The 17,739-nt window shown below is 41.3% G+C and overlaps 3 protein-coding genes across 3 annotated transcripts; all 3 read right to left on the bottom strand.

Annotated features, from left to right (window-relative positions):
- Window positions 1-77: 77 nt before the first annotated feature.
- LOC108883500 (collagen alpha-5(IV) chain) lies at window positions 78-7,400 on the bottom strand. Its single transcript, XM_018676711.2, has 21 exons — window positions 7,297-7,400; window positions 6,937-7,155; window positions 6,604-6,765; window positions 6,278-6,445; window positions 5,730-5,873; window positions 5,485-5,595; window positions 5,147-5,325; window positions 4,723-4,786; window positions 4,465-4,539; window positions 4,169-4,276; window positions 3,871-3,978; window positions 3,423-3,494; window positions 3,046-3,174; window positions 2,624-2,731; window positions 2,343-2,498; window positions 2,158-2,265; window positions 1,783-1,923; window positions 1,527-1,643; window positions 1,084-1,272; window positions 698-981; window positions 78-603 (listed from the first exon to the last, which is right to left on the bottom strand). The coding sequence occupies exons 1-21, from the start codon at window positions 7,337-7,339 to the stop codon at window positions 358-360; spliced, it is 2,931 nt and encodes a 976-aa protein (XP_018532227.2). The 5' UTR covers window positions 7,340-7,400; the 3' UTR covers window positions 78-357.
- A 208-nt stretch (window positions 7,401-7,608) lies between these two features.
- LOC127142339 (collagen alpha-1(X) chain) lies at window positions 7,609-10,864 on the bottom strand. Its single transcript, XM_051069756.1, has 11 exons — window positions 10,845-10,864; window positions 10,707-10,760; window positions 10,353-10,459; window positions 10,121-10,225; window positions 9,533-9,694; window positions 9,131-9,289; window positions 8,738-8,889; window positions 8,539-8,611; window positions 8,093-8,199; window positions 7,778-7,961; window positions 7,609-7,691 (listed from the first exon to the last, which is right to left on the bottom strand). The coding sequence occupies exons 1-11, from the start codon at window positions 10,862-10,864 to the stop codon at window positions 7,609-7,611; spliced, it is 1,206 nt and encodes a 401-aa protein (XP_050925713.1).
- A 280-nt stretch (window positions 10,865-11,144) lies between these two features.
- LOC127138992 (collagen alpha-4(IV) chain) lies at window positions 11,145-17,660 on the bottom strand. Its single transcript, XM_051070044.1, has 13 exons — window positions 17,531-17,660; window positions 17,192-17,285; window positions 16,531-16,573; window positions 14,842-14,913; window positions 14,294-14,428; window positions 14,113-14,157; window positions 13,417-13,533; window positions 12,458-12,523; window positions 12,273-12,308; window positions 12,015-12,077; window positions 11,637-11,819; window positions 11,425-11,508; window positions 11,145-11,189 (listed from the first exon to the last, which is right to left on the bottom strand). Exons 2-11 carry the CDS (start codon window positions 17,230-17,232, stop codon window positions 11,751-11,753), a joined length of 687 nt encoding a protein of 228 aa, XP_050926001.1. The 5' UTR covers window positions 17,233-17,285; window positions 17,531-17,660; the 3' UTR covers window positions 11,145-11,189; window positions 11,425-11,508; window positions 11,637-11,750.
- Between the last annotated feature and the right edge of the window lie 79 nt (window positions 17,661-17,739).

Raw genomic sequence — 17,739 nt, 5'->3', positions numbered from 1 at the left:
TTTTGATAGAGGAGCACAACTTAAAGAAGGAAAGGTATTTTTGAATATTGCTCCTAAAGGATGATGAAAGAGTGGGTGAATGCATAATTTTAAAAAAGGTACAGCAGCAAGATGATCAGTCATTAAAATATTTATATCATTAGAAGTAGCACCAAGTTAACAATAATGACAGACAAGACACAGTGACAGGAGTATTATAGATTAAAAAAAAAAACTTCATATTAAGGTAACTGTAAAAATTGTTAGACCACATTTTCTCTCATCAAGTTAATCTAAATAAAGCCCTGAGTGGTAATCAGAGTTAGCTTTTGAAAATACAGTGGCTTAAAGATACAGCTAAAAGTGAGGAGATGACCTTTATTTTTCTCTGAGGCAGACATGACACTGACTGGCCTTGCGTCGCTGTTGGTCGGCTGCTTTGATGGTGGCGGGCTGCTCCTTTGGACTCACAGTAGTCAGCCAATAACTGTAGAGGTTGGCAAAGTAGTGACAGGATCCTCGTGCACCCTGGCACTCTATGACAGGATGAGTTCTGAAATCCTTGAGGCAGCTGCCAGAAGAGGTCAGAGACTGGCCACCACCTCTGTCGCCGGCCCCTGTGTACTGAGGACAGGCAGTCAGCAGGTAGACATTCATGGGGAGTTGATAGCATTTTATCTTTCATCCACGCAACTGAGTTTTTTTAAATTGCACTCACCAGGAAGAAAGAGTAACCCATCCACAGACTCCTCCAGCCAGGTGGACAGGTGGGGATTGTGTGATCCTGGCTATGAAAAGCCACCGCGGGTGAAACTGTCTCACACACGACGCAGCGGCTGATGTGGGTGTTAATCTCCTGGCCAAACAGTGGCATCATGGGTATAGGAGCAGTGGTGGAGAGCCAAGAGGATTTGTCGTTTCGACTGGAGTAATGACAGGCAGCGTTGTTGCAGTAGGAGAAAGGCATAGTGGAGAAAACAGGGAGGCAGGAGCCAGCCTGGCCTACAGGTAGAGAAGGTAAAAAGGAGAAAAGGGGTTCAAGAGAAACAGGAAGAAAAGGGTTTTTTTTTGTATGAATAAGTATCAGTATCAGCAGATCCTTACCCAGGTCTTGTGTGTAAGCCTTTCCTTGTCCCTCCAGGTACACCAGACTGTAGCCTACCCAAAGCTGACCGCTGCCTTCAGGGCACCGTGGCACCTGAATCGACTGGCTGTGGATAACCAAAAGGAAGCCTGATCTCAATGCCCCCCTGCAGCCTGGCTCACCTGGATTACCGGGCGGACCTGGGATACCTGGAGGATGGTGGGCGTTGAACAAGCAGAACAAGTGGGTGATGCCAAGGGAGGAAAAGAGTGGGGAAGAAACAGAGGAGATTAAATTAGCTATTTACTGGTGGCTGTGAATCATTTTATCCGTGGCCTTAAGTGGTGTTTCTACATAAAACAATGTCTCTCTGAGTTTATCATTTTGGCCTCCCTCCCTCCCTGTGCTGGATTTAAAAAGTACGAAGATTGGGATTGTTACATAACTGTGTCTGATAATTCACCTTGAGGCCCAGTAAATCCTCGTTGACCACTTTCTCCTGGGTCTCCAACAGAACCATTATGTCCAGCAGGACCTGGCAGACCAGGGAGTCCCATAGACCCTTTAGGACCCTTCTCTCCTGTAACACAGAGACAAAAACAAACAAGGACAAATATGTATATGGACATTTATACACAGGCAACTGAGGATGATAAAAGATACATGCACACAACACAAATCAATTCAGACAGAGACCATAATATATTAGACTCTCTTGCCTTTACGTCCTGGAGTTCCAGGAGGACCCACATCACCAGGGAATCCCTGAGATCCCGGAGAACCAGGTAGTCCTGGAGGTCCATAGGGAGCCATCCACAGGTGTCCACTGATCTGAGAATCACCACGAGCACCTTTGATACCTGGTAAAAACATCATAAATGGATTACCAGATGTGCTGTAGTTGCATACTCCAACATTTCACTAGTGTTGAATCTGTGAGAATATATTATAAACTAACAGCAGTGAAACAAAAATAAATATTACATATAAAGCCATTTTATTTTGTCTTTCTCTCTCTCTGATATTCTGAAAAGCCCTAAAAGAAAAAGAAAGAAAATTATTGGTATATATCTCTTAGCCACAGTGCCACCCACCCATATTTCCAGGTGGGCCAGGTTGTCCCTTGCGACCAGGGCGCCCAGGGAGACCTTGCTGACCTTTGGGTCCTACAGCACCCATGGGACCAGTGGGACCTCGCTCACCTATCAACGTGCAGTAACATTTAGAGTGTGTTCAAGTGGATGGCAACTGATGGAAGCAGTTTTGCACTGTAATGTACCTTTTGGACCGACAAAGCCTGAATGGCTCTGAGGTCCAGGGGGTCCTGGCAGGCCCTTTTCTCCCTTGTGGCCTGGTAACCCTGGCAGGCCAAGCGGTCCTTGGTCTCCTTTGGCAGAAATGCCACTGCCTGGAGGGCCCTGTTCCCCAGGGCCACCTAAACATCCCAGATGTAGAAAAGTAAAAAAGGACACATGCACAAAAATCCACACAATAATCTTTCCTAGATGTGGCCACACAAAGATGGAGACGTGACATGAACATGAATAGTCACACACACACCTGGAAGTCCTGAGGGTCCTTGATATCCTATATCTCCATGGGGCCCTGGTGAAGGTGTGAAACATTCCATGCCAGGGTAGCCTGGTACACCTGGCGGGCCTGGAGGACCTGAAATATAGAAAGTTTAATTCCTTCTCTCACAGAATGCATAGAGGAATGAGGCAGTAACCACACCCAACAAATGGAGAGTGTCATAACAGTTTTGTAAATTGTATGCCTATATGAGACATACTACTAAAAATGTAAATTTGCTTAGAAATGTTTGCTTTCAAGTCTTCATTTCACCTATATTTTCAAGCACTTTCTATTGTAAAAGTAAATCCAATAAATACACTGACATTTTTAAATGTGTGTTGTCCCATATCCTTATAGACTGGTGCAGCAGATTGACTATTATAGAATAATATAATAGATTGATATACCTGTGTCACCAGATGGGCCTCTTGGGCCTTTAGGCCCAGGAGAAATGGCTCCTGGAGGTCCTGGACGGCCTTGCAGACCTTTGACTCCAGGGAAACCATTTGGTCCTGGTGGGCCAGGCACATCTATGCCTTGAAATGATAAATGAGTACATTTAAGACACAGTGGCATGTGCTCATGTATGGATTACACATAATGATACTGCTTACACTTTTTAGGAAGATTTAAGTGGAACAATAAATGCTGAACAGGGTTTAGTTGACTGTAAACTTCAGTATTCCTATTCAAGACAATTTATTTTATGCCATATGAAGAAAACTCAATACCAACAATTGAATGAAAGACATGCAAAGAAATTAATGAAAATGACTGATCTTACCACTTGCCCCTTTCATCCCTTTTTGACCTCTAAGCCCATCCAATCCATCCAGACCTGGTGGTCCAGGGGGACCTGACATAAGATCACAATACAACACAAGAATAATCTTGTTGGGTGTCTTCACCACTCAAAAACAGTTTCCCAACAACAGGATTTTTTTTTTTTTTTTTTTTTTTGCAGTATATGTTTTCCCTCTTTCCCTGTGTCTTCAGAGATATTACTTGAAAACATAGTAAGATAAATACAGCTTTCATTTTAAGTCTGTTGTGCACATCTTACAGTAGCATGACTGTCTCTTTTTGGCAGCATCATTAGAAAACCTTTACGTAAGGTGATAGCCAATACAAGCAAAATCAAATTAACACTATGTGTGTGTGTGTGTGTGTGTGTGCCCTGCCAATTCAATAATAGGAGATGGAATGTTGGACAATGGATATTGTGTCAGTACCTGGAGGTCCATATGGGCCACATGGGCCCTGTGGTCCCACACCTCCATGATCACCTGGAATACCTGGAAAACCAGGAAGGCCTGGTTGGCCACGAGGCCCTGGCAAGCCTGTATGGAAACACACACACATACATATGTGCACAGACATGTGCACCATGTATATCTAAAGCACAAAATTCTAATTACTTGAGATCATAAACAGAATTGAGTGTCAGAATTGAGTCTTATTGTTTTAATTGCATGAGGGTCAAATATGAATTTGTAAGAGTTCTCCAATTCAAATTTCACTGGAAATCACCTTGTCCTCCTGGTGCTCCTGGTTCCCCGGGAATACCTAGTTGCCCAGGCTGTCCTGGCATCCCCCTGAGTCCTGGGTCACCTGGATCTCCTGGGCTTCCTATGATTCCTGGAGGAAATGGAGGATATTTTGTGGATATAAATGTATTAGCTATTACATATTAACTTAATGGATATAGTCAAGGAAACTAACAAACCTCTTTCAAGACGTGTGCTAAAGATGTTCTAGTCCCTTTTCATAATTTGAAGTATTTTCTAAGTAGTTCTTCTGTTGTGTGAGGCATTTTCTTAACTCACCACAGGATACACTCTCCCCTTGGGATCCTTTGGGTCCGGGCGGACCAGGTTGTCCAGTAGATAGCCCTGGCTCACCTGGAAAAGATTTGGAAAGATTTCATCTGGTTTAGTCCTAGTCAAAGAAACGAGTATGAAATACTGAGAAAGCCTCGACTCCAGTGTGCTGTAGATTCATATCCTGTTGTAGATTTTTTTTTCTCCTGACATGAAATCAATTACGTATATGTAAGTATAAAAATTACCCGTCTTGTCACTCACCTTTCATACCCGGAAATCCTCGTAGCCCTGGTATACCCCTATGTCCTGTAGGCCCTGGATCTCCCTGTAACAAAACATTCAATACACATTCAAATTGTTTAATATTACTTGTCCTCTAAATTATGTACATCAAAGCTGCATTCAAGATTGGAAAGACAACATAAGCTATCTAGGACCAGCCAAAAACTTAATCCACACTGGAGTCCCCACAAAAGATGGTGTGGCACTGAATAGCTGTGCATTACAGACAGCTGGAACTATCACAAATTATATGCTGCTGGTCCTCTGTTCGACGTGTAATTTTGTTGTTTAACTGAATGTGACTCAAGTGGCATCTGTTTTTAGTGTCTCTGTATATAGACTGAGAAGATACTAAAAACCCATTACTGAAATGTGAATTCAGTAAATTGGGTTCATTGTGTACCGGATCTCCACTATGCCCAGAATGTCCCCTTGGACCAGGGAAACCTTTGATTCCAGAGGATCCAGGAGGTCCTGGTATTCCTGCCCTGCCTGGAGGACCAGTGTTGCCCTTACACCCTGGTGGACCAGGCCTTCCATCAGGCCCTGAGTCACCTGGTATTCCTCTTGTGCCATTTGAGCCTGTAAAGAACAAAACAAATAAGAAGTTATGCAATCCTTACACTATTTATTACAATCTGTATGTCAATCCAATTCATCAAGTGACAATGACAATGTGACAATCTTGTTTAAAAAAAAAAAAAAAAAAAAGATGTCTAAGTTATGAGAGAGCTCCATTGCCTGCAAGTCCTTTTTGGCCTGGCAGCCCCCTCCTTCCTGAAAGTCCCGCTGGGCCTTTTGTCACATTCACAATCCCTAATAGGCCTGGTAATCCTGGGGGACCACGTAATCCTGAATAGATCACAAAGGTGAGACAAAATGTATGCCAGTCTGCTTCATAAAGAACACTGAAAGTACAATGAAAAGTTTTGTTTTGGAAGTATGGTGGACAACCAGGTCAAGGTGAAATGGACTGCAACACTTACCTTTAGAACCAGGCAATCCTGGGTCTCCTGTGCCACCCGGTCGGCCAGTAAAGCCTCTCTCTCCCTGTTTACCTCTGAGTCCTGGAGGTCCAGGTCGACCTGGTAAACCTCTTGCCCCAGCCTTGCCAGGGTAGCCTGTTTCACCTAGATGAAGTGAGGGGAAAGTCTACTTTCAGTCAGTCTAGACAGAATAGTCTACAGACAGAGCATTGTTGATAAAATGTAAATGTAAACTACATTCATTGTAGACTTTTTGAGGAGCTATTGCTTGAATTTGGGGACAACTTTTAGGGTAAGTCAGTAGGTTAGTTACACCTCCAGGTTCAAGTGTGAAGCTGGTGGTGATGGAAAACATGGTGATCAGATGCTATGATTACTGTCAGGGTCTGGGAGGTGTATGCACAGAGGTACAGGTGCAGCTGACTGGGTTCGTAAAAGCAAGTTGATAGTGTCTCAGTGTGAATGTGAGAGGCAATACAGTGAAATGATCAAATGATCAAGTAAAAAGATATAGCTTTTAACAAAATCAAGATGGAACAGTAGGTCACCTTTTGGTCCTGGCCAGCCATCAATTCCAGGATCTCCTGGAGGGCCTGTGGTGCCTTGTGGTCCAGGGGAACCTGGCCCACCAGGAGGGCCAGGGAAACCTTGAGGACCCCTCTGTCCGTGACCAGGTGGACCAATATCTCCCTTCAAACCCTTCTGACCAATGAATCCTAAGCAACATTAAAACACGTAATTGAGATAAATATGTTCGTGGATGGTTAGATGGACACACAGCAAAATATGTATTCGGATTTGATAAAATCCTGAGGGGACAGTCAGGGTGACAGCATCACGTCCATAATTTTGCCTGTTGTTGCTGTGTGATCACCTGGTACTCCCAGGCGTCCAGGGTTTCCTGGAGGTCCTGGAGGACCTGGATATCCATACAGCTCACATACAGTACAAGTTCCTGGGACACCGGTGGCACCAGGGTCACCACTGATGCCTGGCTCTCCTTTACTGCCTGGTTGTCCAGGTTGGCCTTGTACACCTGTGATTCCAAAGCACCAATTACAACATACAGTAAACAATGGGAAGTATACCCCAAGTACTTACAGTGTACTGTAAGCACACTGGTACTTTTGTGATACAGGCCACATTAACTGAAACCTAAGCCATTGAGTGATTTGTTTGTGTTCACTTATACACAAATAAAATTCACCTGGAAATCCTGAGTTTCCAGGAAGGCCACGAGGTCCTTTTGTCCCTATAGCCCCAGGGTGACCAGGTGGGCCAGTAGCACCTGGACTAGCAGAGAGGACATCTCCTGGGAAACCCTTCCTGCCTGGGAGTCCTGGTAAACCAGGAGGTCCTGGATGGCCTTCAAGGCTAATTCCCCTGAGACCAGGGTCACCTGGGTCCCCATTTAAACCTGGAGGTCCTTTTACCAACAAAAGATACTTAGCATACAAAGAACTGATGCTTGATGATCCACAAGCTTAAACCTGGAACTTCTAATTAAGAAAAATCTTTTAAAATTTGTGTATAATTTAAAATTGGCAATATTTTAGAGAGCCATTACCTGGCAGTCCAGTCCCTACAGGATCACCGTCATCTCCTCTCATGCCTTTATGGCCTGCATGTCCTGGAGCTCCTGGAAGACCTTCTCTTCCTGGCTGACCTGGAATCCCTATTAGACACCAGATGAAAATTTAATTGCAACATGGACCAGCAATGTTTCAAGGGTCATAAACCATGTTTCTTTCACAATACGTGCCTTAGTAAGTCTGTGAACTTTCTAAAAGTCAGATCAATAGACATGGCAGTGGAATGGCCAACAAACAATGATTTTATGATTTTAATTATTTTTTTTAACATCTCATGTCTAACACCCCTAAGACTTACCTGAGGAACCTGGCTCACCCTTAGGACCAGGTGATCCAATCTCATCCTCATGACAGCATTCCTCAATTTCACCTGGTGACAGAAATACAACATGCTTTTTGAGCCCATGACACATGGCTTAATATGGGAAAGGGTGTCTGAATTAAATCCAGTCTGACCTGGAGGGCCTGTCCGTCCAGGAATTCCTGGGGGGCCAGGATATCCCTGATTTCCTTTAGATCCAAGTGGCCCCATAGGGCCTGGAAAACTAGGACCTGTGGGGCCTGCAATCCCTGGAAACCCTTTGGGTCCAGGAACACCAGGGTGACCTCTGGGACCAGGTAATCCTGTATATCCTGTGCCCTGAAAAAAAAAAAAAAAAAAAAAAAAAAAAAAAAAGTGTAACAAACAAACATTTTTACAATTGAAATCATTTTAATCATACCATCTCTACAGCAAATTACATCTATAGTATTCAAAATGTACTCTCTTACTGGTGGTCCAGGGTCACCTGGAAGGCCAGGGGGACCATCCCATCCTGGCCTACCTGTTGCTCCAGGAGGACCAGCATGCCCAGGCACACCTTGGTCACCTTTGGCACCTTTCAACAAGAAGAGGCAGCAGATATTAGATTGTAAATGTTAAATAACTATTAGTACAGGCATGTTTGTTTCAAAAAACAAACAGAATAGGTTACCAATGAACAAATACAACTTTTATTTCAATCTGCTGTTGTATTGAAAGGACTGTGCAGAACACAGTGCACTGTGATTCTTTTACTGTAGTATTTGCAAAACATTAAAAATGGAATAACATCTTGAGAATGATCCCATCCTCTGCAATGCTGATGTTTACCAGTATTTAAAATACCTATAACACAAAACTTTGCTTGTATAATATTACAGTGTATGGTAGAGTTTTGGCTTTAACATATGCTCACCTTTACCTCCTACTACATAAGAGTCACCTTTCTGACCCTTGTGTCCTTTTAAACCAGAAAGTCCTGAAAAGCCCTAGAAAATACAAAATCCAACACAAGCCTATGTTTTGTTGTAGGTATACCAAAGAACAGACTTTTAAACATGTTATAGAAAATGCCATTTGATTATATAACTTGAATCCTGCTATCCTTTCCTTACTTGTGGTCCTCTTGGGCCCACATCTCCTTTCAGTCCTGGATCCCCTTTAAGCCCTTGAGCTCCAGGTAACCCTGGGGGTCCTGGATAACCAGGTGGACCAGGAAACCCTAAGCTTCCCCCACCAGACCTACATTCACATTCCCCTGGACAACCTGCAGAAGACAGGGATGGCAAAAATGATGCAGCAACATCATATACTGTACAACTTTACATTCTCACCCACCCACACACACTCATTAAGTTATACTGTAGAATATCACAAATCTTTTTGAGTTCAGTTACAGTACATTCCCACAGGATGATTTTAGATTCTATCAGAGCTTGGTAGGCACAGAGAAGAGCACAGTCTCTGCTTGTGCAATTAGCCAATGCACACAAATAATCGCAGATCACCTTTAATTCCTTTGAGCCCTTTGTATCCAGGAGATCCTTTGTTTCCTGGGTCACCAGGGTCACCAGGGTAACCAGGTTCACAGTAATAATCTGTGGGATTATTATCACAAATATGACCAACGTAAATTAAAAGTAATTTGAATGCAGAATTGAATAAAACTAGATAAATATAAGTAAATAAATCAAAAACTTACCTCCACATCCTGATCAGATGCCATACCATACATGCACGTGCACACACACACACACACACACACACACACACACACACACACACACACCAGAAGTTAAGTCCTAATTCAAATGAACACAAACATCTGACAAGCTAACAACTTTTAAAATAACAATTGTGAGATTAACTAACACATACAAGAGACTCATGAGCTGTGAGAACAGATATACCTGGACGACCAGGAAGGCCTATAACACCTTTAGGTCCAGGGAGTCCTTTAGTTCCCTTAGGTCCTGGGAGCGGATTCATTTCAAAGTCATTAAATCTCCCTGGCTCCCCCTTGTAGCCCTTTGGACCAAGTGGCCCATGTGGACCAGGCAGACCTGGCACCTCTAGAAAGGCATGAGAGATAATATGAAATTTCAAATAAGGTAGGCTTAAGATGTCTGGTGTGAAACAAAAAGAAAACAATATATTTTGAGTCAAGACCTAGCTGTAATGCAACCAAGAAATGTTGTCAAGAGTTTGATTCATACTAGGTGTACACTGCAACCAACTCCTGGAAGGAATGTACCTATGACTTTTAAACTGGTATTTTTACTCCTTGGAGGGAAAAATGTTTTTATTTTCTGTGCCTCAGTTACAAATAAAGTCTGCTTGGGTCCTCAGCTGTGTCAGCAACTTTGTGGCAAAAATGAACTACTGAGCCAGCATGAGCAGAGAAATAGTTGACTGAATAACATACACAGTGATATGTAGTACTTAAAGACATAAGTGACCTGAAAGATAGAGAACCGAGACAAAGGCTGAACTCTGACCTGGTGCCGTTAAACCTGGTGGGCCAGGAGGTCCATGCATGCCCATGTCCCCAGGATCGCCTGGGAGTCCAGGTGATCCTGGATAACCTTGCTTACCTTTAGCACCTGAAAAATACAGTATATTTGCCATAACGGTAAGACCAAGGATGTAAACTAGTTGACTTTCAGGAATTCAAGGAAATATTTCATTTATTATATTACAAATGGAAAATTTTGACTAGGACAGTGCTACCAGCAGCCACACTTAGCTCAATCAAAGAGTGTATTGGTCTCACCTCTGGCATTACTTCCATTATGAAAGGACAGGGGACCAGGGAGACCTGGATCTCCCGAGTAACCCTGTTGGATGCAAGGACAGAGACAAATACCTAAATAGAAAATGTTCCCAATGTACAGACATTTTCTAAAGATGAGATCTGTCCCACTGAGCAACCACAGGAGGGCAGCAGACAAGGAAACATAGTTTTTTCTTCACTTTTAAAGTAAAGATGCCAACAAGCATCTATCTATTTTGCTGAAGAATACAGGTGCATGTTTAAATCCTTTAGGTTTCACCAAGTTGCTTACATGTTTATACAATGCTCACCTTAGGTCCAGTTCTTCCAATGAGCCCTGGAAGTCCTTTCTCTCCACGTAAACCCTGAAAACATATCATTGTATTTAACCTGAAAAAATTATAGAATATTATAGGAACACAAGGGAAGGTTTCATATAACAGGTGTACCTCAGGTCCTGTTGGTCCATCTCTACCAGGAAATCCTGGAGACCCCTAGAGCAGAAATGGAGCCAGGGGGTGGGGGGTAGGGGTAAAAAAAATATATGGATATATTTGTCTAAAATCATGGGACAGTCTGATTTAAGTCACCTACTGGAATCCCAGGAAATCCAAAAACTCCTTGCTCCCCCTTCATTTCTTCCCCAATGTAGTCTCCTATGTCACTCTAATGAGGAAAAAAGAATCAAATCAAATGCTTTTTTCCTCTCTCAGACATGCCCGCATGCTAACATATAGGATATAACTCACCATTTTGCCCTTTGGTCCACATTGTCCAGGAAGACCTTTCTCTCCCTGAGAAGCAAAAAAGGGAACAAAGTGAAAAAAACAAAATGGAGAAGATAGAGTTTGATAGGTGACTTTTAAATTCTGATGCAACATGGTGATACTGTTTGGACTGATTGAAATGAATGGGTTGCCCTAAAACCTTTAAATATATGAATTAAGCTGGATTTTTCTATATACAGGTCTATGAAGGAGCTAAAAATCAGCAGTCTTTTATGCATATAAATGAGGGCTTTGTCTTCACCTTGTAACCTTTGGGTGGAAGAAAGTCTTGAGGAAATTCTATGACTTCTTCTGTTCCTTGGGGGCCAGGTGGGCCTTGTTCTCCCTGGAATATGGAATTAAAGAGGTGAAGATGGTTATAGGCTGGATACACATACACATACACACACACACACACACACAGAGTGCAAAACCCTGAAACCACAGCTGTCAAGGGTCAAAATGGTTCCTTACATCGTCACCTTTATCGCCTGCCAGTGATCCTCCAGGATTGCCCTACATAACAACCAAAAACTTAGTAAGGTTTTGTGCTTGTGTGGACATATGAGTGGGCAAGATTTTTTTTTGTTACAGCATGCACTGCCAAAGCAGGTGACTCACTGGTGGTCCTCTGGCACCTTCAGGTCCTTCCATCCCCTAAACAGAACCACACATACATACACATATTTTCAAATATAAAGCATTACATTTCATCTCATGATGTGGATTATGGATACAGGTGCTTTTATATATTGCTACATGCTGTTCATGTGCATTAATGTACAATAATATACAGCGATATATGATCTTGTAAGTCATAAACCTACATAATAAAAAAATGAGAATTTTTACCTCAGGTCCCAGAGGACCAGGAAAGCCAGGGTAGCCTTTGGGCCCAATGTCTCCTCGTCTTCCCTAAGTAATTAAACAAAACAAACAAACAAAACCACCGTTATGTGATCAAAGGAGCAAACATTAAGATGAGTCAACTTAACCATAAGCAGAGTAGAAGATTTTAAATCCATGATTTACATGATTTTTGTATTAGAATAATAGCACAGAGAACTACTGCTCTTAAAAAAAAACAAACAAACAAAAAAAAAAACATACAGGTAAACCAGGCTCTCCATCTCTCCCACACTGCCCCTGTAAAACAAAAAGGAAAGGATAAGACATAAAGATGAGAATCTTTATATAGACTTGGTAAATTTAAAATATGACACTGAACATATAGAGGGGGTTTGAACTTCAACAACCCATAGTAATTTGAGCTTTTCTGGTGAAGGAGAACGTACAGGAAGTCCTGGAAGTGAACCACCATTCACGGGTTCGCCTTTACTTCCTTTAGGTCCAGGTAATCCCTGACAAGAGGAGAAAGTAAATGTTGACATTAGACACATTCTAATCTTTCCAACAGGTGGCCATTACAAGATAGTAAATTGTGGACATGGAGAAATGCACATGATCAACAATACTTAAATAAGCATAGTGATGGGATTCAAACAATGAATGATAATTAGTATTAAGGGTCCCAAAGTGTACCAAGAGAACATTACCTACACCACTACATCACCACCAGCTTGGATGGTCAGGTTGGGTCCATGGATTCATGCTGTTGAAGCCAAAGTCTTCAATACTTCTTTTTAGCTATTCCACCCCAACATTTGACCTTTTGTGCATTCTGATGCATTTTAGCTTTTCTGTCAGCTTGAATCAATCTGGCCAGTCTCCTCCAACCTTTCTCAACGACAAGGTGTTTCAATCTGTAGGACTGCCACTCACTGGATGTTTCTAAGTAAACTCTGCAAACTGTTGTCCATGAAAATCCCAGGAGATCAGCAGTTTCAGAAATACTCAAAACAGACTGTTTGGCACCAACAAGCAAGCCTCAGTCCAAGTCACTGAGATCACATTTTCTCCCCTTTCTGATGTTCGATGTGAACATAATCTGAAGCACCTGACCTGCATCTGCTTGATTTTATGCACTACACTGCTGCCACGTGATTGGCTGTTGCACTATGAGTGTATGTCCTGCATTGCCCCTGAATGCTGACATTGGACGTAAATTGCATACTATAGAACTGTTCAAAATGAATGTGGCTACCGATGATTTTGCATGTTTTAGCCTATTATTTACTTTGCTGCATAACCTGGTTAGAACCTCTAATTTTTGTCAAAAGGTTCAAGAAAGACATTTGAATGTCTCACTCCAAAATAATGGCTACAGAAACATTAGAACAGGACTTTTACTCACCGGGGGCCCATGGAGACCATCAAAACCAGGAATACCAGGAACACCTGGTTGACCCCTTGTCCCATTACAGCCATCCACTCCTGGCAAACCAGGCTCACCACCTACTCCAGGGTGGCCCTGAACAATATCATACAGTTATGTGGTTAAGTATAATTGCAGAGTATTAAAGTAAAGAAGTTCACAATTATGACACATTGAGAATGAAAAAAAAAAGCTTTTCAGCTTTACATGATCATACAGTGGTTAATTTGAACAACTTGAGGTTTTATTAAACACAAACACTTAAGTAGTGAAGAGGCAGCTGTATTAGGCTATGAGTAAAAACCATAGTAAGACTCATATTTACAGAGTACCTTAATGTGTCCACTAGAGGGCATACCAGACACATGCACATTCGAATCCCTGCATAATCTACAGTAGAGTCTAGAGTACTGTGGCCTGAATGTATGATCTGAAACACTACATGATATGATATGAGTGCTTGATATTGCTGTCACAGGTATATTCTAAATTCCTTTGGAGAGACTGTGGGTAAATGAGTGAGAAGTTTGTTAACTCCATGCTGAGCTATTCAGGGTTTGGGAAATTGGTGTCATTCCCCCAGAGGGTTCCTCACCTCACAGGGATTGTTATTGTCATTGTGGACAGTATGTGTATTTTTCTGATTTGTAGATTAATTTACAGTGGTTTACTCACTGGTAAACCGTCATTACCAGGAAAACCAGGAGCACCAGTCTTGCCCTGAAAAAAACAAACAAATAAAAAAACATAGTTGTCAGTCATTCATTAATGGGCTAGAATGCATTATTAGGTTTACTAAAATAGACTTAATCTGATGGTCAGTTGTATTTGCATGCACATGAACATTTGCACTAACACGGCCTCCTTTGGGCCCCTCTGGGCCATGCAATCCCTCAGCTCCCATCCTGCCTTTCTCTCCGAGTGGCCCTTCATGTCCCCGTGGTCCCATTGGTCCCGGGGGGCCTTGCGCCCCTGGCTTCCCTGGAACACCCTACAAAGATAAAACTCTTTTTTCACTTAAGTCACTATGCCTGGATGGTTGAATAACATCACAATAATTCTGCACACACAAAAGCATTTTTTAATAGTGATTAATTACAAAAAGTTAATAGATACAATATCTATGAAATCATGGAATCTAATAATTTCTGATTCCTGTTTTTCAATTTTTATTCCTTTTTTTGTTTGTTTGTTTGTTTGTTTAGTTTTGATTCTGCTCCTGGTTATGTGAGGAATTGACAGGATATCATTTATGATAATTCAATAAAACAACAAAAGCATTTTCTACAGCTCAATATGTTTCCAATGAACCAACAAAAAATCAAAATATCAATTTCTCTATTGGGAGAGTAATTGAGGATAGCTTTGCCAATATATAACAACATGAGAAGAAAGAGTTCATACCCGTGCACCTTTGGCAGGAAGACATGAACAAGATGAGCAGTCTCTACCCTCACATGAACCCCCAATGCTCCCCTGCAAAGGCAAATAGACACATATTATAGACTGACCATTACTGAATTTGAGAAAGAGAGGCAGACTGCCTGAGGCTGTGTGTGTCTGAGCGGAGCAGATGACAGTGAGGGGTCAAAGAATATCAGCAGGCGCATCAGATAAGGTTGTGGTTTTGGGCATATCTGCCATCCCTGAATATTTAACAGCTTTCAGAACCAGCCTTGAGAATGGACACATTTCCTTGTGGAGACTGGGCAGTCCTGATTAGAAAGTTTTAAACACATCAGTGTTCTCACAGTGACTTGGGTAAATAATGAGCACTCTGACCTTGATGAAAGAGAGAGCTCACAGAGCTTCATCATTCTCATAATATGCTGACATCCTGCTTAAAAACCATTCTGTGAGCCCACACCTCTGGATGCCAAGTATTCCCACTGATATTAGTGTACCTGTGCATGCGTGGATGTGTGTGCGTGTGTGTGTGTGTGTGTGTGTGTGTGTGTGTGTGTGTGTGTGTGCGCACTGGAAGTTTAACAGATGTCACAAACATTTATTAATGTTACCTCAAAGCTCACCAAATATTTGGATTAGCTTCTTCTGGTGACATTCTGTCGCACATCTGTTGACATTTCTCCATTAGTCAGAACAAAACATACAGCACTTGGCTATGTCTTGGACAGGCCATTAAGGCTGCTATGATGTTTACATTAGTGGTTTATGTCAGAGCAGACAAACACACAATATAATCCATTCCTTCAGTTCGCACTTGTTTTTTTTTTTTTTGTTTTGTTTTGTTTTTTTGCTTTGTGTGTTTTTTTTTGGTTTTTTTTTTGCTTTGGATGAGTTAAACAGAAAATAATAATAATAAATCTTCTCAAATTTTATTTCAGCACCACATCACAATAGTGCTGGTCCAAAATGATCTATTCATTTATTATTATTATTATTTTGACATTTTTTTATGTGTGTGTGACATGATTAAACTGTAACACATTCCATGGCTACTGTAGCAGCATCAGCAGCAGCAACAGTGTTTGCAAAAAGGAAGCTGTGATTAAACTTTACATAATGCATTTTATACAGGATTCCAATACAAAATTGATCAGCATGTGTCAAAAAAAAAAACATAGCTTCAAATCTATAGTAAGTTTTGAAGCTGTAGGTAGTGATGGTGTTTCATTGAACTGCATTATATTATAATGTTTCACAAGCTTCACAGTGCACTGACAAATTGCACTGTATTTGCTTGTGCAGTGTACATAGTGTGATAAACCAGTAACTCAGGGTATAAGATGGTTGGAATCTTTTCCCCCTCCATATGAAAATGTGGTGATAAAATATTGGAAACATCTTTCATATGAATCATCTGCAGTTTATCTAAAAGAAAACCAAGAACAAATAGCATGTATATTGCACATATATTTTGGCAATCTTCTAAATAGAGTTTTGATTTCATTTGAGTCAGGTAAGATTGCACATGCATAATGGTCCTTCCCAGCAAAATGATCATCATGCACACTATATTCAGATATGATTTTATTTGTAGTGTATTTTTGGATTTAAATTATATTGAAAATATTAACTACAAGGTTTTTAATTTGGTTCGTGTATCTAGAAGATCTAGAGGAAAAGACTTACTGCAGTGAGCTGCTGAATGAACATGGCCAGTACAAGGATCCACCTGCAAATGAAACAATAGCAACAGATCATCTGCAGTGTCGTTTAGCCACAACTACTTAACACCACACATAAACTATGTGACAAAAACAGACCTTATGTGTGTGCGGTGCAACCTAAAATGCTCGCTGCTTTCCTTTTAACTCCAACACGATACAAAACCTCACCAAATGTGAGGCAAGGAAAAGAAAAATGTGTTGAGTATCTGAATAAACAGACAGGAAATGTGTTTGTCGTCTGATAAAAAAGATTTACTAAGTAGAAGATGTAAATTCCATCAAACTTTATGAGGCATTTACAGTAGTGTAAATTCTTTTCAGTGTAACAGGACTAAGTGACATTGCTGCAGATAAGGGGATTTTTTAAAAAGAAAACACCTATTCTATGCCAAATCTTTTATTTTCTGATAAAATGTTCCCAATTCATTATCTGACTATGAAAAAAATTAATCTGGAACATAGAAAAGATACATCTGTCTACATTTTCTGATATGTGAATATATTAGTATGCAAAATATTTCAATCTCAAAAGGATATAATTAGTTATCACCATCAGATATGTGCTCTGCCACAAACACATTTCATATTGATTTTCTAATCTATGTTATTGCAGCGGGACTTACCTGAGGAGGCACAAAGTCACAATAATAACCGAGGATCTCATCTCTCATCTCATCAGTCTGCTGAACAGGTGAGTGTTGGCCTCAGTGCTGCCCCCTGGGGTGGTTAAAAGGAAGCATGAAACATGAGAGACACCTGTGAGCCATGTGCCAGTTAACAATATGATATGAAGATTAATTTCCGTTAAAATCAAATGTAGCACATGCTGTTGTGATATTTAAATCAATGAAACCATGCTACTGATAAAGAAATTTACATTCATTTACATACATATCATTTACACCCCATGTACTCTGTAGGTGATGGTCCATCATATGCATACAACTATGTTCATAACTCACCCAAATTCAGAAGCTGAAGTTAATCTTCATGAAGGCTGTAGTGCATTTCCAAGCAGAGTAATCTCTGAGAACATTCAAACTCTGTATCAGTAAAACCCAAACTGAGTAACTGCCACTGTTTGTTAGTGCTGGGAGTGAGATGAGGAGAAGGAGTTTGACCACATCAGTAAGTTCAGACCTCCTCCCCCTCAGGATCAGGTTAAACAGCT

This window comes from Lates calcarifer, linkage group LG4 (assembly GCF_001640805.2).
Source record: "Lates calcarifer isolate ASB-BC8 linkage group LG4, TLL_Latcal_v3, whole genome shotgun sequence".
NCBI classification, from domain to species: Eukaryota; Metazoa; Chordata; class Actinopteri; family Centropomidae; genus Lates; species Lates calcarifer.
This window is presented reverse-complemented; position numbering and strand designations above follow the sequence as displayed.

Coding starts and splice junctions, on each gene's coding strand:
- LOC108883500 (XM_018676711.2), bottom strand. CDS start 7,339: ATGAGAGGAGATGACGGTGATCCTGTAGGGACTGGACTGCCAG. Junction 3,979..4,168: donor AGGAGCACCAGGAGGACAAG/GTGATTTCCAGT, acceptor GTTTCCATACAG/GCTTGCCAGGGCCTCGTGGC. Junction 982..1,083: donor GGCTTACACACAAGACCTGG/GTAAGGATCTGC, acceptor CTCTACCTGTAG/GCCAGGCTGGCTCCTGCCTC.
- LOC127142339 (XM_051069756.1), bottom strand. CDS start 10,864: ATGGACCAACAGGACCTGAG. Junction 8,200..8,538: donor TTATGTAGTAGGAGGTAAAG/GTGAGCATATGT, acceptor TCTTGTTGAAAG/GTGCCAAAGGTGACCAAGGT. Junction 7,692..7,777: donor TGGACGGACAGGCCCTCCAG/GTCAGACTGGAT, acceptor TTCTGTCACCAG/GTGAAATTGAGGAATGCTGT.
- LOC127138992 (XM_051070044.1), bottom strand. CDS start 17,232: ATGAGATCCTCGGTTATTATTGTGACTTTGTGCCTCCTCAG. Junction 14,429..14,841: donor TTCCTGCCAAAGGTGCACGG/GTATGAACTCTT, acceptor TTATCTTTGTAG/GGTGTTCCAGGGAAGCCAGG. Junction 11,820..12,014: donor CTGGTCCTCTGGGACCTGAG/GTAAAAATTCTC, acceptor GGTTCTGTTTAG/GGGATGGAAGGACCTGAAGG.